This window comes from Crassostrea angulata, chromosome 6 (genome assembly GCF_025612915.1).
Source record: "Crassostrea angulata isolate pt1a10 chromosome 6, ASM2561291v2, whole genome shotgun sequence".
NCBI lineage: Eukaryota > Metazoa > Mollusca > Bivalvia > Ostreida > Ostreidae > Magallana > Magallana angulata.
The window spans coordinates 17056192-17080756 of NC_069116.1; the positions used below are offsets into that span (position 1 = coordinate 17056192).

The 24565-nt window shown below is 32.8% G+C and overlaps 2 protein-coding genes across 4 annotated transcripts; both read right to left on the reverse strand.

The window, feature by feature from the left end:
• Nucleotides 1–503: 503 nt before the first annotated feature.
• Nucleotides 504–17374, reverse strand: LOC128190479 (uncharacterized). Of its 2 annotated transcripts, none has more exons than XM_052862554.1 (17): nt 17301–17374; nt 15665–15851; nt 14232–14737; nt 13760–13871; nt 13435–13609; nt 13096–13156; nt 12845–12980; nt 12019–12207; nt 11546–11674; nt 11110–11183; nt 10497–10590; nt 10346–10407; nt 8686–8812; nt 8346–8479; nt 7602–7772; nt 7200–7322; nt 504–2669 (listed from the first exon to the last, which is right to left on the reverse strand). In XM_052862554.1, the coding sequence occupies exons 2-17, from the start codon at nt 15837–15839 to the stop codon at nt 2520–2522; spliced, it is 2418 nt and encodes an 805-aa protein (XP_052718514.1). In that variant the 5' UTR covers nt 15840–15851; nt 17301–17374; the 3' UTR covers nt 504–2519. The 2 variants fall into 2 exon arrangements, with proteins under 2 accessions (XP_052718514.1, XP_052718513.1); XM_052862553.1 differs by lacking the exon at nt 17301–17374 and adding an exon at nt 17147–17283.
• A 748-nt stretch (nt 17375–18122) lies between these two features.
• LOC128190578 (protein RER1-like) lies at nt 18123–23398 on the reverse strand. 2 transcript variants are annotated; one of them, XM_052862672.1, is made up of 7 exons: nt 23257–23398; nt 22820–22914; nt 20366–20470; nt 20081–20186; nt 19872–19950; nt 19411–19546; nt 18123–18983 (listed from the first exon to the last, which is right to left on the reverse strand). In XM_052862672.1, the coding sequence occupies exons 2-7, from the start codon at nt 22889–22891 to the stop codon at nt 18897–18899; spliced, it is 585 nt and encodes a 194-aa protein (XP_052718632.1). In that variant the 5' UTR covers nt 22892–22914; nt 23257–23398; the 3' UTR covers nt 18123–18896. The 2 variants fall into 2 exon arrangements, with proteins under 2 accessions (XP_052718632.1, XP_052718631.1); XM_052862671.1 differs by having other exon boundaries at nt 23248–23398.
• Nucleotides 23399–24565: the final 1167 nt, after the last annotated feature.

Genomic DNA, 24565 nt, shown 5'->3' on the forward strand with positions numbered 1-24565 from the left:
CTCACTATTTTAAAGATCATTTAATTGAAACCAGGATCATTTTATTGGGTCACTAACGCTCAAGATGTCCTGCAAAGTCTCTTTTCTTTCTTCTGATATCGCCGTTCGCTGTCTACATCTTCTACCGTTTAAGATTACTTATTCCTAGTATTTTAGGTATGACAGTTTGAAGTTTCTATACGTTTACCTACGTGATTGTACAGTCCTGCAACATAATCCGAATAAAGCGCTGGATATGTTGTTTAGTTGATAAACTGGGACTAATGGTCAAAGCATGTAATGTATATTGAGAGAAAATCATACATTTTCTAAATAAATAAAATTGAATATCAATAACAGTTTTTACAATATTAAAAATTTACCTTAAGTATATCATTTAAAGCTTGTTAAACACATCTATCAAGTAAATAACATTACATAACATTTTCTGTATTCCATTCTTTTCCGTTCCGTGTTTTAGCAACACCCTTAACTTTTTGGAACATTGGCCATATCTCCAGACCTATGGCCAAGTTTTGTAGAATTTGTCACTGAGTATCCTTGTGCCAAAGGCTTTTGCTTCTTTTTTAAAATAAAATGTGACTTGTCAAATTTCCATCTTTGATACTAAAAAGTTCAATTAATGCATCGTGGATTTTTGCAAGATGGCCCATAGGTCTCTTGTTTCCCTAGCCGACATGTTAATTGTAAATTGAATTCTATATGTCCCAATATTTAATGCACTTTCCTTGCACAGAACACACTTATGTAACAAAGTTGTATAATTTTCTTTTCTTTAATTGATAAATGTAAAATCAAATCAGATAAAATCAAATCATATCACAGACAAACAACATGCTAAATACCCGCATATGAGTACATGTACCAGCTAAATTTTGTATCCTGTAATTGAACTGCACATTGGAATATGAAAAGTTTAATATGCATGCTACTGTACCCTAAAAACAGATGACTCTGAAACAAATTGTATTCATAACAGATATGAACTTGAAAAACATGTAGATTTGCAGATTTTTGATATTTTTGACATTAATTTGATATCTTAAATTCCGTTGATAAACTTAATCAGTGAACAGACTCAACCATTGTCTGATCAGATACTCTAACTTCTAGGGTCTCTAATTCTTTAATACATTATCTTGAAATCCTATAGAGGTCCCAATATGGAGGTTTTATTGTATTTCAATACCAGTATATATTTTCATATGTAAAATATAAATGCAACCCTACCACCCCCCCCCCCCCCCCCCAACAACAAAAATAAAAAGTTTAATAACACAAGATTTTTGGAATTTGATAAACTGATGTGCAGGGCGCAACATTCTAAAGTTTTGTTCACATGTTTCACAAATAAGCCAAGTTAAAAAGCATGCATGGACAAAACACAATAACACTCACAAACACACAAACAAACTGAGTAACCATTGATAATGAATGGTTGCAATTTTATAAATTACTTATATAGTGAAAATGTTTGACATAAATAGAGTTCAGTACAAAATACAAATGTCATGGAATATGGATTTAAAACCTTACATAATGTATACATAAAAAATAAATAAAATAAATATGAAAGGATACATATTTATGAATTTCATGTACCAGTATTTTGTGGTTCCATGTCTGACTTAAAGTCAGTTCTTAAATGATATTTTAAATCTTGGATAAAACATTATAAACTTTAAAAAGACTCGTAAAGTCTCATGCAAAGTGTAAAGCATGCACCTGTACATAATACGCACCCTCAAAGTTAGGTGTTAAATTACGGTAAGTGATTTTTTGCTTTGAATAAAATCATGAAAAATATTAGCATTAAGTTAAAATACCAGTAGAACATGATAACTGATTTTTTCTCCCCAAGATAATGCATATAAAACATTTCTGGAACACATTTCATATGATTCTATAAATGGCAACATTAAATATTAAAGGACAGATGCATGAAAACAGTGCATCAACAAATTAATATGGTACTTTTTAAAAAACATGACAAAAAATAAATTCACATAACAGAACAAAAGTAAGGATATGTGGTAAATATTTCAAGTTAATACACTACTGCCATTTACCAGTATGCATTGCTTGTACTTAAATACATGTACTCTGATTTTACAATTAAGGGAGATTTGAGTTTTTACTTCTGATTATTTTTCCTGACAATGTTTTATGCATGGATTCAAAAATATTTTCCAAGGGGGGGGGGGTGTCAAATGGTTATTTGAGTTTGCCAGGAGATCCAAGAAATTTTTGGTAATTTTACAATGTAATATAAAGAAAACTGAATTTTTTTTTTTGGGGGGGGGATGTCCAGACACCCCCTCCTAGATCCACGCATGTGATTGATAATACGTGTACTTGTTATTCTAATTAACGGGGAGCTACATGTAAATTAAATGTTATTCTTAAGAGAGAACTGAGTTCCTACTCCTGATAATGTTTCCTTACGTACAGTGTTTGATACTTGTAATTTGAATTAACCTGGAGTTACATGTATACAAAGTTAAGAGAGAACCATGTTTCTATTCCTGATTGTTATCTGTATCCAGGGACTCGTGGAATGAGCCTGCAGTTAACTGACGTAATACTAGACGCTTATAAACACCATTCTTGGCTATCAAATCATCATGGGTGCCCATCTCTGCTATCTCTCCTTTGTCAATGACAACAACCTGAAATAAAGAATAATGTACATTTACTTTGATGTGTGTTTATATTTCATTAGCAAAAAAAAATTGATATGAACTATATATATATGATAACTAGACAACATTTATATGGTGACAATCTCAAAGAGCCCCACTTAAATTACCATGGGATGAAAAATTTTGCTTTGACCTTGACCTATAACATAGAAAATTTCAAGCTGGCATAGAACTTCCAATTCAATCTCATTATTTACTCCTTACATACAGGCATTTTTGTTCAATATGAGAAAGATTTAGAAATGGGAAATAATCTGTGGTCTAAACTGATTATAAAGAGATCCGCTATGACCTTAACATTGACTTGGTTCAAGGTCACTGCACGCCATTAACAAAAAAGCTTTGTTTAAGTAAAGTATTAGCCAGATAAGGCTAAGTGGTGAGTATATATATGCTTCAAAAAAAAATTTGTGATCTGTTATGACCTTGACATTTGATCTACAAGAAGTATGAGCCTGATTCGAGCAAAGGAAGAGAAGATATGCTCCAGACAAGGATTTTTCATATAATTCTAGTATGACTTCACATTTGACCTTGAAATTGGTTCAAGGTCACTACACAGCCTTTACTAAAAAGATCTGTTTATGTGAAGTATGAGCCAAATAGGGCTTAGTAGAAAGTATAAATGCTCTGAAAAAAGGATTTTTGCGTGGTCCTATATGACCTTGATCCTTGACCTACATGTACAAAGTTATTTAAGGTCACTGCACACCCTTTGACCATAGACACTCTGTAAGTGAAGTATGAGCCGGGAGAGAAGATATGCTCCTGACAAGCGATCTCAGATGAACAGATGGATGGAAAGACAGACAGACTGATCACTTTAGGGCACCCGCAGAGCAAGGCCCTAATAAACATTGTGCCTTGACTTTGCCTTAACGACAAAACTAATCAGGGTCATTGCAAATCCAATACCCACTCTAAAGTGGGTTTCACAAAGATTAGCTCTGACAATGACCATCGAGCAATAAACTTGGTTAAAGGACTGGTGATATATGTCAATTAGGAATATGGGCTGGACATAAATTTGCACATCTACTGTGACCTTGACCTCTTACTGAGAAAATTCAAATTCAATGCACATTCTTGAGTATGAGCTATATTGGGCCAAAAGAGAGAGAATATTGGATTTCACAGAGATCTGCTATAACCTTAACATTTGATTTAGAAACTTTGTAAAATCACCCCTATCCATAAGCACCCTTAAGAACTAACAGTTAATATATATTATGTATATAGGTTTAACGTACATGTATATAGGTTCAACGGTATAATTAAGATTCCAATATGTATGCTCAAAACAAGAGCTTTACAGGAACAGTGTTCATTCTTTACCTACAGGCATTTTTTTCATGAAGCAAGATATATAGGTCTGTGGAGGGAGGGGGAAATTTGATCAACATACCATTTTTACAGAGGTCTGCTTTGATTTTGAAACAAGACTAAACAAGAGGCCCATGGGCCACATCACTCACCTGAGCAACAATAGGTATGGTAAAATTAGCTTAACACAGTCATAATACAAACTATCAGGACAATTTAGTATGATGCATGTAAATCCTGTATAAATAAAAGTCCTTTTTTTACCCTGGATATTTTTATGTTCATAATCAAGTCCCTTTTTAACAGGATGATTTTATAGTCATATCACTTGTTAAGCATTGCAGTATTCAAAAAAGATCCTAAAAAATTGTTTATATATGGGATATAAACCTACCATATTTTCCCGACAACTCGTCGATGCAGATGACTCGTCGAATTGCTCATTTTTAGCCAAAATTTTAAGAAAATCCTACGATACATCTATTCAGATGATACGTCGATCTTATCACTTCAAAATGGCGTATAAAACTGCAGTAACATTATCAGTGTATGATGCCACGATGTCCCCGATATTGCTACCAATTATTATTAATGATTAACATTTAAACAATTACTCTTTATACTTATGCATCATATTTTCAAATAACGGCAACATCTACAAAGTCGCTTGCATTGTAAACAATTCCCGATATCGCGTGTTATGCAAAACTAAACTTACTTTGACAGAAATATTTTATTCCCATGCATTAAAATAATTATCCATTCTGACTATCGCCAGTGTATTCCCCATTACGTAACCAGCCACCTGCTGACTCGGCGCGTGGTCAATGTATGTTTAACAATTTCCGGTGTCAGAGGCATGCACCTGTCTCGTGTTGGACTTCAAAGGGGGATCTCAAGTGCAGAAAGCTTAGCAATTACTATGATTTGATGAAACTTGTTTACTTTGTATCCAGTAATACAGTTACACGCTATTATTTTACAGAAACACTGTTAGAAATAGATCAATCATTTGTACGACTTGAAAATGACGATTTACGACATACATACGTTTCCAAAAATTTTTGTCTAACAAAATCAAAAAATTGGACAATAATTAATCAATGAACTATAATCACTCTAATAACAGTACTCTTTATATACACAGGGAGTGAAATTGCCGTATAGATCTTAGCCTTAAGGCAAGATTATTAGCACAACCGGTGTCAGCCTACTGTATAAACAATAGTATTGATAATAGTCGATTACGTATTTTAAGACTGAATTTGACCATAAAATATTTCTTTTTTATACTTTCCACTAACAACTCTTTACTAATAAAATAATAGAACTTAAAAACATTCCCCGGACCTACTACAATAATTTTTTCCATTCAAGTTTGGTTTTAATTTTTCTGCACAATGTTATCTTCCCACTAGTGATACATGGAACCATGTGACGATGTGTTTATAAAAACGGAACAGTAAAACTTTTAATTGATTAAAGACAATGTACCATTTTCTAATAACTGTTATTATTATGTATTCTAGTGTTAACAAATGAGTGAAAATGATAATTATTAAAGATGAACAATGAATTCAACAACGTAATTTTCAATCACACAGCCAACTCAAGATGATTAAAACCAAGATTTTTAATACTATTTTTAACAATTTTCCGACCTCAAGCCTGAGACAAGTCGATCAAGATGATAAGTCGAGTGCTCTGCTTCAGAGAAAAAAATACTGACTCATCGTCGGGAAAATTGGTACATCGAACTCTGAACCCCTTGTGTGGCCCAAGAATTGTCCAAGGGCAAAGTCTAAACAATTTGAAAGAATCAGCGATATGTCAGAATTCTTGCATTTAAGAAAAACCATATATCATAACATTTCATTTTTTGTGAATTAAAATATTTTCCTTTGTAAAAGTGTAATCCCAATGTACCCCCACCCTACTCCTCAAGATTTTGATTTGAAAGAATTTAAAAGATTGCTTTCATTTAAGTTACAGCTTTTCTAGGCAAGTGGTTTTTAGAAAAAAGATATCTTAAAAATTTTCTTCTGTAAATTTTTGCCCCCCCCCCATTGTTGTGACCCTATCCTACCCCCGGGGATTATAATTTGAACAAACTTGAATTTACCCTACCCGAGGATGCTTCCACACAAGTTTAAGCTTTCCTGGCTGATTAGTTTCTAAGAAGAAGATCTTAAAAGATAAACACTATATATTCCTATGTAAAAATTTGACCCATCCCCCCCCCCCCACATTGTAGCTCCACTCTACCCCAGGGGTCATGATTTTCACAAATTTGTATCTACACTACATAAGAATCCTTTACACAAGTTTCAGCTTTCCTTGCTGATTTGTTTCTGAGAAGAAGATCTTTAAAGATTTACTCTATATATTCTATGTAAAACTTTGACCCCCATTGTGGCCCCACTTTACCCCCGGGGACCATGATTTGAACAAAATTTAATCTACACTATCTGAGGATGCTTCCCCAAAAGTTTCAGCTTTTCTGGCCAGTTGGTTTTTGAGAAGAAGATTTTCGAAATATATCAACAAATTTTCAATAAATCCTAATTATCTCCCCTTGAGAGGGAGCGTAACACTTCATTTTAAGAAATTTGAATCCCCTTTACCCAATAATGCTTTGTGCCAAGTTTTGTTGAAATTGGCCCAGTTGTTCTGGAGAAGAAGTCGAAAATGTAAAAAGTTTACAGATGGACAGACAGACGGACGGACGCCAGACAAAAAGTGATCTGAAAAGCTCACTTCAGCTTTCAGCTCAGGTGAGCTAAAAACTTGAATATAGGTCACTACACTTTCTTTACTCAAAAGCATTCTGGGTAAATTAAAAGCCAGATTTGGCCAAGGGGAAAGAAGATATGTTCTGGACAAGTTAAAATAAATCAAATGCAATTAATAAATGTATGATCTGTTTTTGGTATTTACATATTTTTGAAGTTGATCAGTGCAAATTTTTGACATCTGTCAATTTTTAACATTCAAAATTAATGTCACAACCACATTTGTTAGGCATTTCCTTACAGTGATGGAGTCAGGGTAGCGAAGTAGTTAGGGGGTTCTTGCAACTAATTGACCTTGACCATACAAAACTGTTTGGACTTTTCCCAAATTTACTGAGTTAGGATAGTTTCAGAGTCAGGGTTTATAGAATAACTGACTAACCTTGGTGGCATTGCGGACTGTGGACAGACGATGTGCTATAACGATGACCGTTCTTCCTTTCATGGCTCTGTCTACTGCCTCCTGTACCAAGTGTTCACTCTCAGCATCCAGGGCACTGGTGGCCTGTACGATGTAAAGGTATGATGTATCACAATCAGGTGACAAAATCATCTATCGATAATACTCATACTGTTCAATATATTCCCAGCAAACCTTGACAAATTTTCCCCTATAGAGAATTGTAATGTTTCTTCACACTTTTTAATACTACTTAATCTGGAGGTATTCGTAATGGCATTTTAAAAAATAATTTCTGGGCTATAAACATTCATCAAAACATAACAGTAGAAGATTGTACTCAAAAATGATGGTCGGTAGACCTTTATTTTTTAAATTGTTTACCTCATCGAGTAAGAGGAGTACAGGGTTCATGATGAGAGCTCTGGCAATGGCTATTCTCTGTTTCTGACCCCCTGAAAGACGAACCCCTCTCTCCCCCACGAGTGTGTTGTACCCCTCCTCAAAAGTAGAGATGAATTCATGGGCATTGGCTTCTTTAGCCACTTCTTCTATCTGAAACCAAAAATAGCTTATACATGTACTTGATATCATTTGTTACCGGTAAATAAAATTGATTTCTACACATTCTTTGATAAATTATAAAATAAAGATGTTGCAATTTGCTACAGATATCATCAATTTACCTTGCCTTAGACTTTCTCTTAAAAACTTTAACTGACCATTTTAAGAAAATTAAGTATCGGGTATGTTAAATTCACATGCAGAGAGAGATGCCATATTTACATATAAACAAACTGCACCACTTCACTCTACGGGGCTGGTGAAGGTGTTTAAAAAGAGTATCAGAGGCAAGTAAAGTGATTATATCTGTAGTAAAATGTCTGAGATTTCTTTTAGAATCAAATACATGTACGGTAATTGTACAAAATTTGTGTAGAAATATGATAAATCAGTCCAAAACTAGCACAATTTTATGTGTACCTTAAATTGCAACTTTTTTAAATCATGTCCAGAACTGTAGCTATTGTTTGAAAATTGCAATAAATAGATAAATTTACTCCGATAGTGAAATAACATAGTATATAAAGATTGAAATGCAGTTATTGTAGAATAAACGGAGCATACCTGGTAATCAGTGGCACTACATCCATAGGCTATGTTGTCCTTGATGGAGGAAGCAAACAATGTTGGTTCCTGTCCTACCATTGCAATCTTCTTACGGAACCATTGTGGATCTAACGTCTTTAGGTCTACATCACCTGATCAATAATTTAGTTATGAATGTACCAATATGATTTAATTTTCATCTTTCTGCTTGATTCTTTAGAGTTCCACATACTATGTTGACAACAAATTTGGAACTTGTCTATGCACACATTACATCATCCCTGTACTGGTGTGACACATGCACAGTATAAGTGTGCACTAAATCAAAGCTAGATCGAAACATAAAAAAATTACTTACCTAAGAGTATTTTCCCAGAGTCAGGATCATAGAACCTCTCTATCAGATTAACAATGGTGGATTTCCCACCCCCGCTGGGCCCTACCAGTGCCACCATCTCACCAGGCTCCACAGTAAAGGTGATGTCCTGTAAATGAAGCAGAATTTCTTTCAGTGTGTATTTCAGGGTACATGCAATATAATGACTATCATCTCCACTTTGGGAAATAGCCATTATAGTGTGAATTAGAAAAAAAGGTTTTTTTTATCTATTCCTATGACAGTAAGCATGAAATGCAAAAAGCTCTTTCATTGCAGTGTCATCTTCATGATATTCCTTGGCTCTGTTCACATATTTTAAAATAACAAAAATTGAGTATTGGGGTATATTTTGAATAATATTGCAATCAGTTTTATTTAAGTCCCAAAGACCAATATGCCAAGGTTAGGGTCAGCTCTTGACTTTTTCCTAAATATTAGATCACAAAACTCAATTGCAATGCTAGCCCTTTCATCTTGCAATACATGTATTTAATTCATGTACATTGTTTGGCAATATATAAATGCAATAGTCATTTTTACATAAACTAGAAAACTGACCAGTCAGGAAGGGCCCCGCTATGACAATAAATATACAGAAGTGAAAAAAACTTTGAATTCCATCCTCTTTATATTAACAATGATGAAAAAGAAATGCCCGGCAGAAGATGTAAAGAACTGGAATATATAGGATCTCGTGATTTGTAGTTGGATATGATTTTCATCCAACAATTAAAGTGTTTTTTTCTTGAGCCTTAGTGAGGGAATAAAACACACAAGTTGGATAAAAATCATATTATACTACAAATCATATGAGATTCTATTTATCCCATGTTTTATACACCGCAATCAATGTTTATACTGTTTATAAAACTCTACATTATTTTACTTCATTATGCCTAGGCAAATCCCATTGTAAAGTCACAACTGTCGGATATCAAAAAAATATCCAATGAGTTATATCCACGGGATAAAAGAATTGATACCAATGCAATGATACCTAGGCTTTGCCTCTATTCAATAAATTATTATAAATCATTGTGTACGGTATTTTTACCAAAATAAAATACGAATATTATATTTTAAATCCATATTTCAAAGAATGTACACAATACTACACATCATTCAAAATTGACCTTAACTTCAAAACAGTTCATTTGCAGACACAGGCAGTGCAGTAATTAATCTCAATGTGACAGACAGAGATAAAGCTTAGGATTTTCTTCCTGTGGAAGGTTAATTAATCCCAAAGGACAAATATTGCACAGCCTTCCATGTATACAATGGTAACATTCTCAGCAGTTATCTCTCTTTGCCCATTCATTCTCAGCAGTTATCTCTCTTTGCCCATTCTTCTTATGCATAGTTAGGAATCTACCCCACCACCCCAGCTCCAAACCAGAAGACATAGAGAACCAAACTTAGCATCAAAATATGTATTTCTGCCTACTGAACTTCCACACCCAATTTGAACTTGATTGGGCAACCATAAAAAAAGTTATTAGAAAAAAACAGGAAATTTGTGGACGGAAGAGTGACAGACGGACGGACAGAAGGACGGACGGACAGAGTGATTACTATAGGGCACCCGCAAATCCTTGCGGGGCCCTAATTACATGATCCAAACTGTTGTCCTAATTACCTTTAATACTTTGGTTTCTGGCCTGGAAGGATAATTGAAATAAACATGTTGAAACTCTACCCCTGAAATGATACAATATGGATATAATAACCTTTTCATGCTAATTCAAAATTTCTTTTATTTTGCATCATTTCATTTATTATTAACTTACTTCCATCCAATTGATAAAGGACATCCCCATTTTCTGTTGGTACATCTGGGATTCTGTCCAGTAAGTCAAAGATTCGAATCGAAGCCCCTACAGCCTTCATAGACATTGAATTCATTTTATAAAATCATGTGAGCTAATAATCAAACTGTTTTAATTAGAATATTTTGATAAAAACTTGAAACATTTTAGATTTACATACAAAACAGAAGAATTGTGATGTATATGCAAGATTTTTAAAGGGATAAAAGTTTGTTGTTTTGCAATCTAAAATGATTTGGTAAAGATTTATTTTAATGAAATTCTCAAAAATAGCATTACTACCGGTAAACATGAATAATAAATAAACAATTTCTGTTTGGACTTATATTTTGTTGAAAAAAGACATCAATGAAATTTATGAAAGTAATTTAATTTTCCAACAAATATTTCTTTCTTTGCAGTTTGAAAAAATGATAAAAAGAAGCAATGCATAAATCTCATCAGTTCAATAAATACTTATGGTACTGGTATGTGCAAAATGTACATGCAACTTATCAGTAGAGTGATTCCTGGTTAAATTGATTATCTGATCTATTAAATCAGGCTCTTTTAACTATATCAAATTGCTTCATACCTGCATGAAATCACCATAAAGTGCAGACATCAGAGCAAATGCCATGGCTACTTGAAGGGTGTAGAGTAAAAATGCTGCAAAAGTAAACAAGACTTAGTCATGTACTTGCATATGTAAGGTCTGTAATAATGCTTGTAACAATTGATTTAATTTAAAGTTAAAATATATTAAAATTATTTTTAACTTGTGGAGGAACATTGCTAGCGGCAATGAAGACAAAATTTCAAATAGCAATCAAATTACATGTATTTACATTACAATTAGTTACTATTGATTGAATTTCTGAAGCATCATAAATTCATAATTTTTCCTTTTGCGATGAAGACAAAATTTCGAATAGCAATCAAATTACATGTATTTACATTACAATAAGTTACTAATGATTGGATTTCTCAAGCATCATAAATTCATATTTTTCTTTTTGTAATACACTTACATGTGAGTACTCCAGGAGTCAGACCCGTATTTTCTCCATGAGTATTGTCATATACAAGCTTTCCCCCATACCACAGTACCATAGCTATTGCACCATAGGCCAATAGTCCTACTAATCCCTCAAATGCACCTATTCAATAAAAAAATTAAATGACGCACCAACATGTATTTATGTATATGAAGAGGCACAGTGTATAAGCTGTCTGCCAACAGCATTACAAAATGCTAAATAACACAATTATCATCATGTTACATATTACTAAACCAATAAATATACAAATGTATAGGAATAGGTGAAATAGGCCAAATTCAAAATCCTTGAGAAGTCATTTGGGTATTCAGCATCTTTATCAAAATCCTTCCACTGATCACTGATGGTTGTGCTAGACCCTTATAATGTCACGAATGTGAAAGAAATGTTTATTTTCAAATTTGAGGAGGGAGAAGAGCTCTCAATATGAAATGTGAATTTACCATATGCAACAGCTAGTTTTTTGCCAACTTCATAACTCTTCTGGATTTCGTCCCCATATAGACTGGAAGCTTTGTTCTCCCCGGCAAAAGACCTGACAGTTCTGATGCTGGAAATGTTTTCTTCAGCCAGAGTACCTGCATCAGCTAAACGGTCCTGAAATTTCTGTCGCATTTTCTTCACAAACTTTCCTACAAATTAAATATCTAGTTTTACATTTAAAAGTAATACTAGAATACATGTACTAATAGTATTACATGTATTTACTCTTGTTAATTCCTTCAATACAAGTTATTTTGTTTTTTACATTGACATTGTACTGGACATCAAGCAGATGAAAGGGCTTACTCTATATTTGGTTCTTCTAACAAAGCTTTTCATTCAGAATTATGGAAGGTATTTAGTGGTACACAATTTACAGTAATTCTTGCATTAGAAATTCAAGTTCTAGCTCTTACAATCAAGAGAACAGTCTCAATTTACTACCGTGTACTGATAAAAGGATTCAGGATTTGGGCAAATTGAAGTAATTCTGTCATTTTTGTTAAATGTGTATGGTAATTCTTTTTTGTGATTTTTAAATCTACAGGAATGTTATGGCATACAGCAACTTTCATAATTCTTAAATCTATTGAAATGTTAAGGCAAACATCAACTTTCTTGATTTCTGCAGGTTTTAGTTTTTGCCTTACATTTCGGTAATAGAGAAAATATTTAAAAAAATTATAGCAATGAACTGATCAAAAGTATTTTTTAAACACTTTAAAAGTATATGTAGACTTACACCATGACATAATGTTATGATGGTGCTTCTAGAACATAACTTACCGTACTGAACAGCTACAATGGAGACTATAGGGACCACGGCTAGCAGGACTCCTGTGAGGGCAGCATTCAGGTAAAACATCAACACCAGGGAACCCACCATCTGTAGTGTGTACCTCACCAGCATCGACACATTCACCTGTGGTGGAATTAATGGAACTTAGAATCTGAATCACTGGTTCAATAGTTATCCCTATACTATGCTAGCATGAACAAATAAATAATCAGTTGATTTATCTTCTTTTCATACTTACAGTGGCTGCATTCTGAACAACCTGTGTGTCTGACGCTAGCCTATTACACAGCTCTCCTGTTCTGGAAGACATAGAATAAAGACTCTTACTTTACATGTATTTATTGTACACACAATCTTCTTGTCAATAAGCAATATGAGAACAATTCTACTTAAATTTTTAATTACTAGTAATTTGAACTAAAACCATGATGATGCCTTGTAAGATAACAGACAATTTGAAATCAATTGAATATCAATCTGGAAGACCCTTTATTGCAATGATCCTGATTTATGATTATGTAAATAGATCTAAATTAGTTAATACAGTGATATACATGAATCATTGAGTATGTCCTACCTATTGGTATCAAAGAAAGCAACATCTTGTTGGATGATATGATTAAACAGATGTTTCCTCAGTCTGGCCACAAGCCTCTGTCCCGCTAGGGTGAAGAGCCAGGCTCGTATAACAGCAAATATTGCATAGACTATGTATATCACCAACAGTGTCAACACAGTGCTAGTGAGCTCATCTGTAAAATGGAGGTTTATGGTATTTAACAATGAAAATACAACACCAAAATATTAACTTTCAACATGCATATTTAACAGCTCAACGTTTTCATAAACACCATAAAGTGTACAGAGATAAATCATTCCATTAATGTGAAAAGTGGTTTTACCCATGCTCTTTTGTGCTGCATCAACCACTGCACCAAAGAACAATGGGGCTGCTGTCTGTGCTGCACTGGAGAGCAGTAATCCACAGGATCCACCCGCCAAGATCCCCCACTCCTGTTACAGGCAAAAAATTACAGTTGAACTTCGATATCTCAAACACTGATATCTCAAATACAATGGATATGTCAAAGTGATTTATGAGTCCCAACCACTCATTTTTTAAGTATTTTACACTGGCTCAATATCTCCAAAAAACGGATATCTCTAAATTTTTAAACAGTTCCATCTAGTTCGAGATAACAAAGTGTGACTGTACATAAACAGATGTTATCATAACAAATCAAAACTTAAGTTACACACATGCATATATACTACTGTGACACAATCGTGACCTCTACAAAAACACTTTGAATTTTATGTTTATTGTATGCAAAGCGATCTTTAATTGCATTGGAAAAAGCAATAAACACTTACTGGCTTAGCTAGCTTCACCAATCTTTTAATATCCACCTTCTTTTTGATGGGCTTTCCTTCCTTATCAATTTCTTGACCTTTATCATTAAACCTGTGTAGAATCCTCACTATTTTTAATCTCCTCATTGAACGGCCACTGAATAAACTGAGTAAAAACTCTAAAAGACTGAAAGACACTGACGATATGACTAAGGCATTGTATGTGACATGCATTGTTACATAGTTGTCATCATTTAATATACAATGCAGTATAATTCCTCCTTTTGTTATGGTAAATGCCAGAGATCCTAAGAATAGCACTTTTAGAAAAGCGTCTATAATAAAGCATTTTGTCTCCAGACTTCTGTTGTAAGGGTTATCGATCTGTTCATAAGATTTGTTTTCTAACAATGGTAAAAATGTCACAACTATAACTGTCTTGAATCCTGCTAGTAGTGCCAAATCAAATACAGACTCCTTGAAATGAAAATTTGTTATGTTGTCCACAAAATATTTTGAGTGACCTCCTGAAAAAATAATACATGGAATTATTATAAAGTCAAATGCATCATTACCAGATTAAGTGCACATCTTAGATTTAAAGTCATCTGCACATATTTTAGAAATTAGTTGAGATAAAGTGTGAGGCTCAACTTACAGTACCAATCAGACCAAACCTAGCAGAAAGTAAACCCCAACTAACCATGGGTTTACTCTGGGTTTACTCTGGGTTTACTAGAGCAGACCCAGAGTAAACCCAAAGTAAACCCACAGTGGACACAGAGATTAAACCCTGATCAGAAGTAGACCACTGAATGCAAACACTATATGTGTATTTGGAATATACCAGGGGCAGAAATTACAGGCAGCTAGATGGCAAGATAAAAGATGGGTCTGCTTCACACTTCAGTGCATAAAAAGGACCCCAAAAGCAAACCCAAAGTAAACCCCAAGTTAACCCCAGGGTGACCCAAAATAAACTCAAGTGGACACAAGTTTTCAAACAGCAGACGAAGAGTAAACCCCGAAAGCTTACCCGGGGTTAAGTTTGGGGCTGCTTTGTGTCATGTTGGGTCTGATCGATACTGTAAGTTATGGAACAGAATTCATTTGGTATTTCCATTGCTACTAATGATGTGTTAAAATTTTACGGAAGCTGCTCTTATCAATTAACTGCGTGGGGTTTTATGCAGCAAGTCAAGCTACATCTAAGTTCCAGTTTTTTTCCGCGCTTCACAAATTTTGTGAAAATCTATAGCCTTTTTAATTTGCGTTAGTCATTTTTTGCGATTTAAAAAGTTTGTTATAGAAAATGGCACAGAATATAATTTCTTCAATTATTTGCGATTTAAAAGAGATGGCGGAAAAAGCGAAAATTAGATCATCACGAAAATTACCGGATATACAGTATATGTCATTTTCTTCAACATTTGAAATTAAATAAAAGTACTTACCTGTTAACCACAGAATACAAGACAATATTCCATCAATAATCATTAGTGTGATAAAGATGTTGGTGTATCTAAAAGCAGGTAGGGAATATCTGTGTTTCCCAGTAACTGTATCATCACCCTCATCATTGTTGGCCTCTACCTCTGATGCATTCACTGTCCCATTTATTTTAACCATGGTGTAATTTTTCTGGCCAAAATAATAATAACGTTTAATGGAAAAAAAAAGGTGTTCTGTTGTCTACAGAGACACAGGGTAACAGGAGTGACAGACCTTTTTAGCAAGGGGATATCATTTAATTTGGTTACAATGGTTACAACTATATTCTGTCGGTGACAAAAGGTAGATCTAACAGAGGTATATATAAAAAGGCTTTTTTTGTTTAGCAGGGGGTCTTATATTTTATTTGGTAATAATGTTTACAATGGTTACAGCTATATTCTTTAAGTGACAAAAGGTAACATATAGGTGACCAGCTTTTTCTGTTAAGCAGCCCGGGTCTTACTTCATTTGGTTACAATTCCACAGGTATATTCTCTTGGTAATATAGGGTTACAGTGGTCACAGTCATTTTCATGATTTACAGGGGTATCATTTTATTTGGTTGTATACATTAATTGGTAACATTGGTGACAATGGTTACCCTAACTATCTCTAACCCTAACCAAACACTACGGGCGTGATACCAGTTCTCCCCGTGTACCATTTTTTTGCCAGTACATTGTGACGTCATTTTATAAACATATAAAATTACCGGTATATACGAAAAATGACGTCACAATTACTGGTATGTACTGGCGAGAAATTGTACTTGGCAAGAACTGGTTGCACGTCAGTAACGTAAGCTAATTTGGAACCAATGTTACCTGTAACCATTGTGACCTGTCACAAATACATCAAATGAAAGTTTGTAAATCATTCATAATATATAATCAAGCATTGCAACCAATGTTACCAATATAATACTGCTTACATATAGAAAGGGGTAAAAGTCAGGACTAATTTCTGACCATATATGACTGTACAGGGGTAATAGTAATTTGTAATATGGCTTTTGAGTGTTATTAATTACAAATATATACTTACAGTATGGAAAGTAATATATATGTGTAACTGACCAAATTTTCTATTACCTGTACATGTAACTGTTTTTCAATTATTTTCAATAAAAGGCATGTTAAAAAAATTATGCGATCATGCGATCACTTTTGTCCACAGTCTGTACTTGTTATCCTTGCCTGTTTTTGGTTGTTGTTTTTTTGTTGTTTTTATTGTGTGTGTGTGTATTTGTATACATAATTATATGAACCTCAAGTCCTCAAATACCAGGGAACTGATTTTGGGCGAATAAAGAATTGAATTGGTTGATTTATTGAATGTTTTAAGCAAGTGATTGTATTTATATTAATTAATTTTTAATGTAATTGCTCCCATCCCTGCTACTGTACTGTAACAAGTCCCTGTGGTTAATTAGAACATCTTACCATGCTTACGCAACATCCATAACCTTGTCATGTTATCATAGTTTTTGTCGCCGGTTTCATTTCCCTTATCATTTATTTAAAAATTGAGTGTGATTACAGCTATACTGCACAATCCTTATTGTTTATTAATGAAAAGACAATCATAATCACACACCTTTCGTTTTACTTAGCTCCTTGCGTCTGCTGTCAGATTTCATCAATGTTTTGCAGCAATATCATAAAAATGTAATATTCCTTTAGAAGAAGCGCAATCGTGACTCTGATTTACTTATGGATACTCGTGTGTGCAATAATTCTAACACCGGCTTTGAGGTCTATGTGATTTGAGGTGCCGGTTTCAAGATTTTTGAGAAATATTGATATTTGTAATCTGATAATGTTTTTGATGTGCTGTAAATTGGTATCAAGAAACTGAATTTTGATAAAAATACAAAAAACAGTTAATTTTAGTTTTGTACTCTGAAAATATTTTTTATAGAAAAAATGCAATCAAGAAATTGAATTTCTGATATAAAACGATAATATAAAACATATTATTTTCTGACCAAAGACATAAATAACATCTGTTATTTAAGTGTCTTCTGATATCTGAAAAAATATCTTAAAAATATTAAAATAATATTTTACATGATGATAGTGTGACGGTCAGACCGGTTCGAATACCGGCGCCAGATAGCTCAGTTGGTAGAGCACCTGACTAGAGATTCAGGGGGCCCGGGTTCGAATCCCGGTCTGGTCCGTCATTATTTCTCCCATCCCGTTACAATAGAAATGAATTCTTTGATGGTTAAATCAACCTATCTCTAGTTAATGTTAATGATAATTGGAGATGCCAAATAATTTCAAACTTTCTCATGAACATGATGAATAAGCCCATCCTCAAAAGATAATTACTGTATTAAGGAAATACATGTATGTACACAAAAATGATTTCCTTTTTATTAATCCAATTAGCAAGGCAAAACAATAAATCACGTGTATGAAAAATCATTTTAATGTAGAACCCTTTTGATAAAATTAACAAAACTTTTCATGAATCGATGATTATAATTACTTATTAAAGATAGCACATTGGTATTTTATCAATAATACATGACTGTATGATGATATGATGTAGTCTCTGTTTGCTCAAATCACTTCCATATATCTGAGTGTATTCATAGATTTGAAAATAAGTCTATATAGTTTCAGTTGGTTTCAATATTGCAACTCCATTATAAGTTTGCATATTTTCAGCTATTTCCAACATAACAAAGAGAGAGAGAATGATTATGTTTAAAATATATTTTTTTGTACATTTTGTCCTAGATCATAAAAATATGCATCTTCGCTAGCCAAGGGTTTACGATCCGCTCCTCTACAAGAGGAGAGGAGCGGATCATAAACCCTTGGCTAGAGAAGATGAAAAATATGTGAACATAGATTTGGGTCAACTTCTTTAAATGTCACCTCCAGGGAACTGACAAGTATCAATAACTGAATGATTCTATGACCCTAACTTTTTTAATTAGTTTTTTAAATAGAAGAACATGTACTACCGGTATATGACAAAAATACTAAGAATTTTTTTTTTTCCCAATATAAATAGCTTTATTTTTTTTTCCTTCACACAATCATGCATTCATTCAATAGCATACTAAGTAAATGGACAATACTAAAAAAAATGTTTTTAAACAATCATAAGAGAATGAATGTTCATATTTTACACATACATGTATGTATATGAACAAAAACAACAAAACCAATGTCACTATGAAACCACCTTTCCAGTGTCTTCTTTTCCTTTGTATGTGCGCTTCCCGTGGGAAAACGGAAGGTAACGGTATTTTATCATATGCTGAAATAAAAAGAGTAAACGTTTGTGCATTTGGAACATTAATATACATTTTTATAACTTACATCAACAAGTTGATTTCTATTTTGTTTTAATAAGAAAGATGATAATTGCTTTGTGCATGCATTAGTAGGTATCAATCACCAAAAATATCCATGAATGATGACCCCCCCCCCCCCCCGCAAATTATGTTTTTGTTTAGAAAGTGCTAATTCTTTATCATTTTATTCATCTAAATACAGGTAATAATTTTCAATGATTTGCAAAATAACAGCATAACTTATTATTACGACTGGTATATACATACATACCAATCATTTAAAGCAACTATAAAATATGCTTTGGTAAAAAGCAGCTGAAGCGGTTTTAACATTTATCTAAATGGATGTGATCAGATAAGTTATACAGTTTTATAGGTTTTGGTACGTACCTTAATTTGTCTTTTCATGGTTATTACAAACAGGATGATGAAGTACATTACTAGGATAGGCCAAAACACTGGAATATTCAGGGCTTCAAAAAACGTACAAATCGTACCAAAGACAATGGCCTTTGTTGAACTATACCTGTAAAGTACATGAAAAAAGACTCTTTATTTAAAGTCCTCAAAAATGATTTAATTTGTAATACAATCAGGTAAATATTTTCTTTTATTTAAAAATGAAAGAAAATGTGGGCAAGCTCACATTATTCACAGCTCCCACATTACTTATAAAATTCCTCTAAAAATAATGGATTGGAATTCTCAGTAACCGTGGTAATATTCAAAGTTTCACGAAATTCTGTGCATTGGTTTCAAAGAGAAGCACTTATAAACTACATGTATCAGATACATTCAATATATGGCTAAAATAATTAGTGGTTCAATTAACAGAAAAATATCAAAATTACCAAAATTTGAACTCGGGTAATCTTCTCATAAATGGTCTGAATTCTTCATTGGATTTTGTAGGAAGAGATGGTCCATCCTCTGAAATGAAAAAAGAATTTCTTGGCTAAATGCTGGAAAATGATTCTTCAATTTCTGCTATTAATCTATTAATATATGCATAGAATTAAATTCTCATAAAATTTAATAAAAATTCATTTGGAATATTTACCATCATCATCCGGATCCTGAAAAGCTGGATCCACTTTAGGTGTTAGAAAGGCTATAAACTGATTAAGCAGATAAATTCCCAAGGCATATGTGACTATATACCAGCCCTAAAAAAGAATCAGAGGTCAGATAAAAATTTGAGCTGAAATGCTTCTAAATAAATGTCTATAGTTTTCAGTGTTTCTTTCCCACATAAAAGTCCTTTTTCAACAGTCTTTACTTTGCTCAAATTATTCCATTTTTATAAATTCAGTATCAAAAAATTAATTAAGTAAAACATACAAACCTGTAGAAAATAAACTCTTAGTCCATAGAGTAAAAACAAGACGCAAGTAAAGATCCATCGAAAATACATGTATGGTGTGGACTTGTCTAGAAGATTTTGTTTTGTCTGCAAAATAAAATAAAACTACAGTCACATCTGTATTAAGCAATGGGAAAAAATATATCTGTTTATGGATTTATGCTTTTACTTCATGAAAGGGCAAGTTTGGTGAATGAATAGTCAGAATTGTCAATAACTAGTAAAGAACTAGGTACAGTTTCAGTCACATTTTGCCCTGTTTTAGAGCGATTCTTAAAAATATCACAAGAAATTGAAATGTTACATTTATTCACATCCCAAATACCCATAAACTAAGAATCTATATAGAGTTACATGATTAAACTTTCACAAGGGTAATTATGACTTCATAAACAGTGCATTTTTCCTTAATTTTTATAAAACTGAGCAGAAGATACCAATTCTTCAATGTTTTTTTTTTTTAAAGGGGCATGGTCACGATTTTGGTCAAATTTTATTTTTATTTTTTTATTATTTGCAATGCTTTAGGAATGCATTTCTAACGATCAAATGACATTTGGGTGCCAGTCGTTAAGTTTTAAGCAAGATACAGGGCTTACAACTCTTCGTCATGTAAACAAGGCTCGTGCCCTTTTTTTGTTTACATAGGTTCAAAACACCGGTAAAAAATCTTTTTAAAGCTGGTTTGTTTTTCTCATTATTCATTTTAAGTATAAATAAACAGTTCCTAACGATTAACACATTCATGTTAGGTCTAAAACTGAAATTTTTACTTCAACATTCAAAATGTAAACAAACGCTTTGTTTACATAGCGAGGAATTGTAAGCTCTGTAATTCGCTTATGACTCATCAAATGACACTCAAATTTTGGTTGCCTATTAAAAATGCCTTACTGAAGCATTGTAAACATTAAAGTCGGAAAAATAATTTTTGACCAAAATCGTGACCATGCCCCTTTAATAGAAAACTATGTCCACAGCTGTCACCCACAATAAAACTCGAATTATAACTTTATCATGTGATATCGCATAAAATATATTAATTTTGTTACGGGCAACAGCTGTGGACACATTTTCCTTTTCAAAAAAGTACGAGAAAATGTGCCATTTTTCATCATTTTTGAGTAAATCTTAAAAATATGCCAAAATGTTGAAGTCATAATTATTTTTTGAAACAAGATAAAAGTGTAAAACTTAGGTATTTATATACACATATTCAAGATGGTTTATGTGTATTTTCATGAGATTTAAACAACTTCTGAATTTTGGGGCAAATATTGGAAGAAATTGTACCTTCTGTCAGAGCTTTTCTTTTATTAAGGAGGTCACAAATGTTTTTATGATTTAAAAAGCTCATTTGAACTTCATTTACTTGCTCATTTCCAGCATTTTTTTTTTTCCATAGAGCATTAATCTAATATAATTAAGAATTCTAGTTATAATCAATGTCTAAAACTTGCAATTACCAGTACTAGTCTTACAGATTTCGGTTGTCCACACTTTGAGAAATTGATAGTTTAAGTACGATGTGTTACCGTTTGGTTCTGCATCATGGAAAATGTACAGAGAATGGGTTCAATTTCAGAATAGACACCTGTATTCTGTCTCACGACATATATATGAACATTCTTTAAAATTTTTCAATATATATATTTCCTAAATACCTCAGGATTTAAACTATATCTATTCCCAAGAAAAAAAAATTCTAAGATTTCTCCTTTGAATAGCCTCTTCTACAGAATGCAGCTAACAGAAAGAAGTCAATGAAGATTTTGCTTTGCAAACAGCATGAAAGTGCCAAGATGATAATGTTGAAAAATTGTGAGGTGTTTAGAGACTCTAAAATGGAAGGAATATTTTAGAATTCCCTAATATAAATTTTAACAATTATTTTTGGATGTCGTTGTCAAATAAAACACCAAGGATGTGCTGACAAATTGAATACCACGCATTAGCATGGTTTAATAATTTGCCTGCATATCCTTGGTGTATTATAGGACTGAAATCATCCAAAAATAACCATTCAATGCCATAATTTTATATTCATACTGGTGTTTATTTATAAGAAGTATTAATTTTGTGTATAGTTGCTTTGAAGCCATTATATACTCTCTTAGTCAGGGAGAGTGGAAATTGAACATCACAAATTTCAAATAAAAACAAAGGGAAATATACACTGAACGTAAATATTAAATAAATAAATTGGTAAAAAAGAGATGTGTCAATGAAAAAATCTTTGGTTTTTTCTACATTTGACAGGTATGTGATTTTTCAATAAATTTGTCAACGTGACTGAAAGGTGACTTGAAACGGACTATAGTTTTGTTTTAGCTTCTAAAATTATATTAGCTTAAATGCAGTAATACTGTTCTTTTCAAGAATGAATATCTTTCACTAAAATTGGGAGAAAAGTAAACACAAGAATCCAATACATACGTCGCCTATTCTTTTGAAAAAACTATGCACAGCTGATGGCTGGGATGGGGCTGAATTCTCGAAGTCTGCCATAGTACTAAAGTTGTTATGTCGATCTGTCAAAAACAGGAAAACTTTAATATAAATCATAAATGTAACTGAAAACTATATTTTTTCACTTTAAAAATTATAGAAGATTAAAAATTATTGAAGATTATTATAGAAATTGATTAAAATCGTCATTTTTTAATAAAATTAGACAATTGATTTTTGTCCCTTAAACCTTGATTTAGCTAAGTGTTAGAAAACATTCTTATCTTTACCAATAATTAAAATATTGTGCGCTAAAGAGATAGCATTACAGATAGTGACCTTTCATCACATTATTCATTATGGGGCCTGAATAAACTCACTAATGGTTTCGGATTAAACTGGATCATAAATCTCACCTTAATTACCTAAGAAAAAATATCCTCCCTAATCTTAATGATCAGACTTTATAAAATGAATCACGTATATGCCAACCCCCAACCATACTCATGATACAAATGATACATATATCGCCACGTCCAAGTTGGCCGGGTATCTTGTGTACTTCCGGTTTGTGAATAAATAATATAAAATAAGAACCAAATGCCATCCGGATTTTGTCATCTAGCCTTTTTTCACTGTGTCTGCAGACAAAATCTGTACGCAGATATGATTGAATAAACGACACGGTATTGTTGTCCTTATATTTTAAATAAAACCCAATAAGATAAACTAAACATTGTGTTTGTATGGAATTAACATATTTTATAATCGAATAAGAAAACGAACGAGTTAATTTTCACCGTATGAAATTGAATAACCAATGAAAAACTATGAAATATACGACAGGACAGCAGTGACATAATAGAGTTAATTAATAAAGTATAGCTATTTGGTGATTTTTTGTCCATGTGCTTTTGTTACAAGTTGGAAAATGTGTGCTATGCCTTTTACAAAGCCTGAGGAACCGAGGGTTCATAGTTAAAACGAACGAATCAGAAACCCTTGGCTAGCGAATTAATATGCTATGATAAATGATTAACTTACTTGATTAATTACTTATAAATAAATATTTTCATTTCTTTACCCCATACAATAATCAGTGTTAAGATACCTCGTAAATACAAATTAATAAGAAAAGATCTCGCTGTTATGACATCATTTTCTCGTAATTACCAGAAAACATTTTATTATGTACCTTGTCACTTTTAATGCTGTTGATCTTTCTTTTTTTTTTCAAATAAAACTCAACATCATCAAACAATTTGCCTTATCAATTTGATACAATACGACATCTTCAGAAATTATTGAGACATTTACGCCTATTCTTTTGAAAAAATAGTTAAAGGTATATGTGGCGTACACTACAAGTGTAAAAAATTTCTAGTACCTGACATCATTCGAATACCCCTAGTAAGCTACAAACTAGCCTACGTCCAGTAGTGACCCGTAGCAACCGCAAACGTATCGCAACATCATTTTAACGCGCCCCCGTTACGCTTATCTTTTAACTACCTTATAAATTAACAGAAAACATGAAATATTTTTTATTTCTCATTTAATGTGTTTATTTTGGGAAGCGAACGTTAACATTTTTCTCCATTCTATTTTTTTTTAACAAAACTTGGTATATTGCTATCCGAAAGTCAAATTCATTGTAACTGTGAAACGTCCTTTACAGTCATTTCGTACACATTTTACTACCGTTTACATCAGTTGATGGGTTTTAAGTACTTA

Coding starts and splice junctions, on each gene's coding strand:
- LOC128190479 (XM_052862553.1), bottom strand. Junction 10,591..11,109: donor TTTATGGTGATTTCATGCAG/GTATGAAGCAAT, acceptor ATGTCTATGAAG/GCTGTAGGGGCTTCGATTCG. Junction 7,323..7,601: donor TACTCCTCTTACTCGATGAG/GTAAACAATTTA, acceptor TACATCGTACAG/GCCACCAGTGCCCTGGATGC.
- LOC128190578 (XM_052862672.1), bottom strand. CDS start 22,891: ATGGCAGACTTCGAGAATTCAGCCCCATCCCAGCCATCAGCTGTGCAT. Junction 20,471..22,819: donor TTTTCAAAAGAATAGGCGAC/GTATGTATTGGA, acceptor TTTATTTTGCAG/ACAAAACAAAATCTTCTAGA. Junction 19,547..19,871: donor TTACCCGAGTTCAAATTTTG/GTAATTTTGATA, acceptor TGTACTTTACAG/GTATAGTTCAACAAAGGCCA.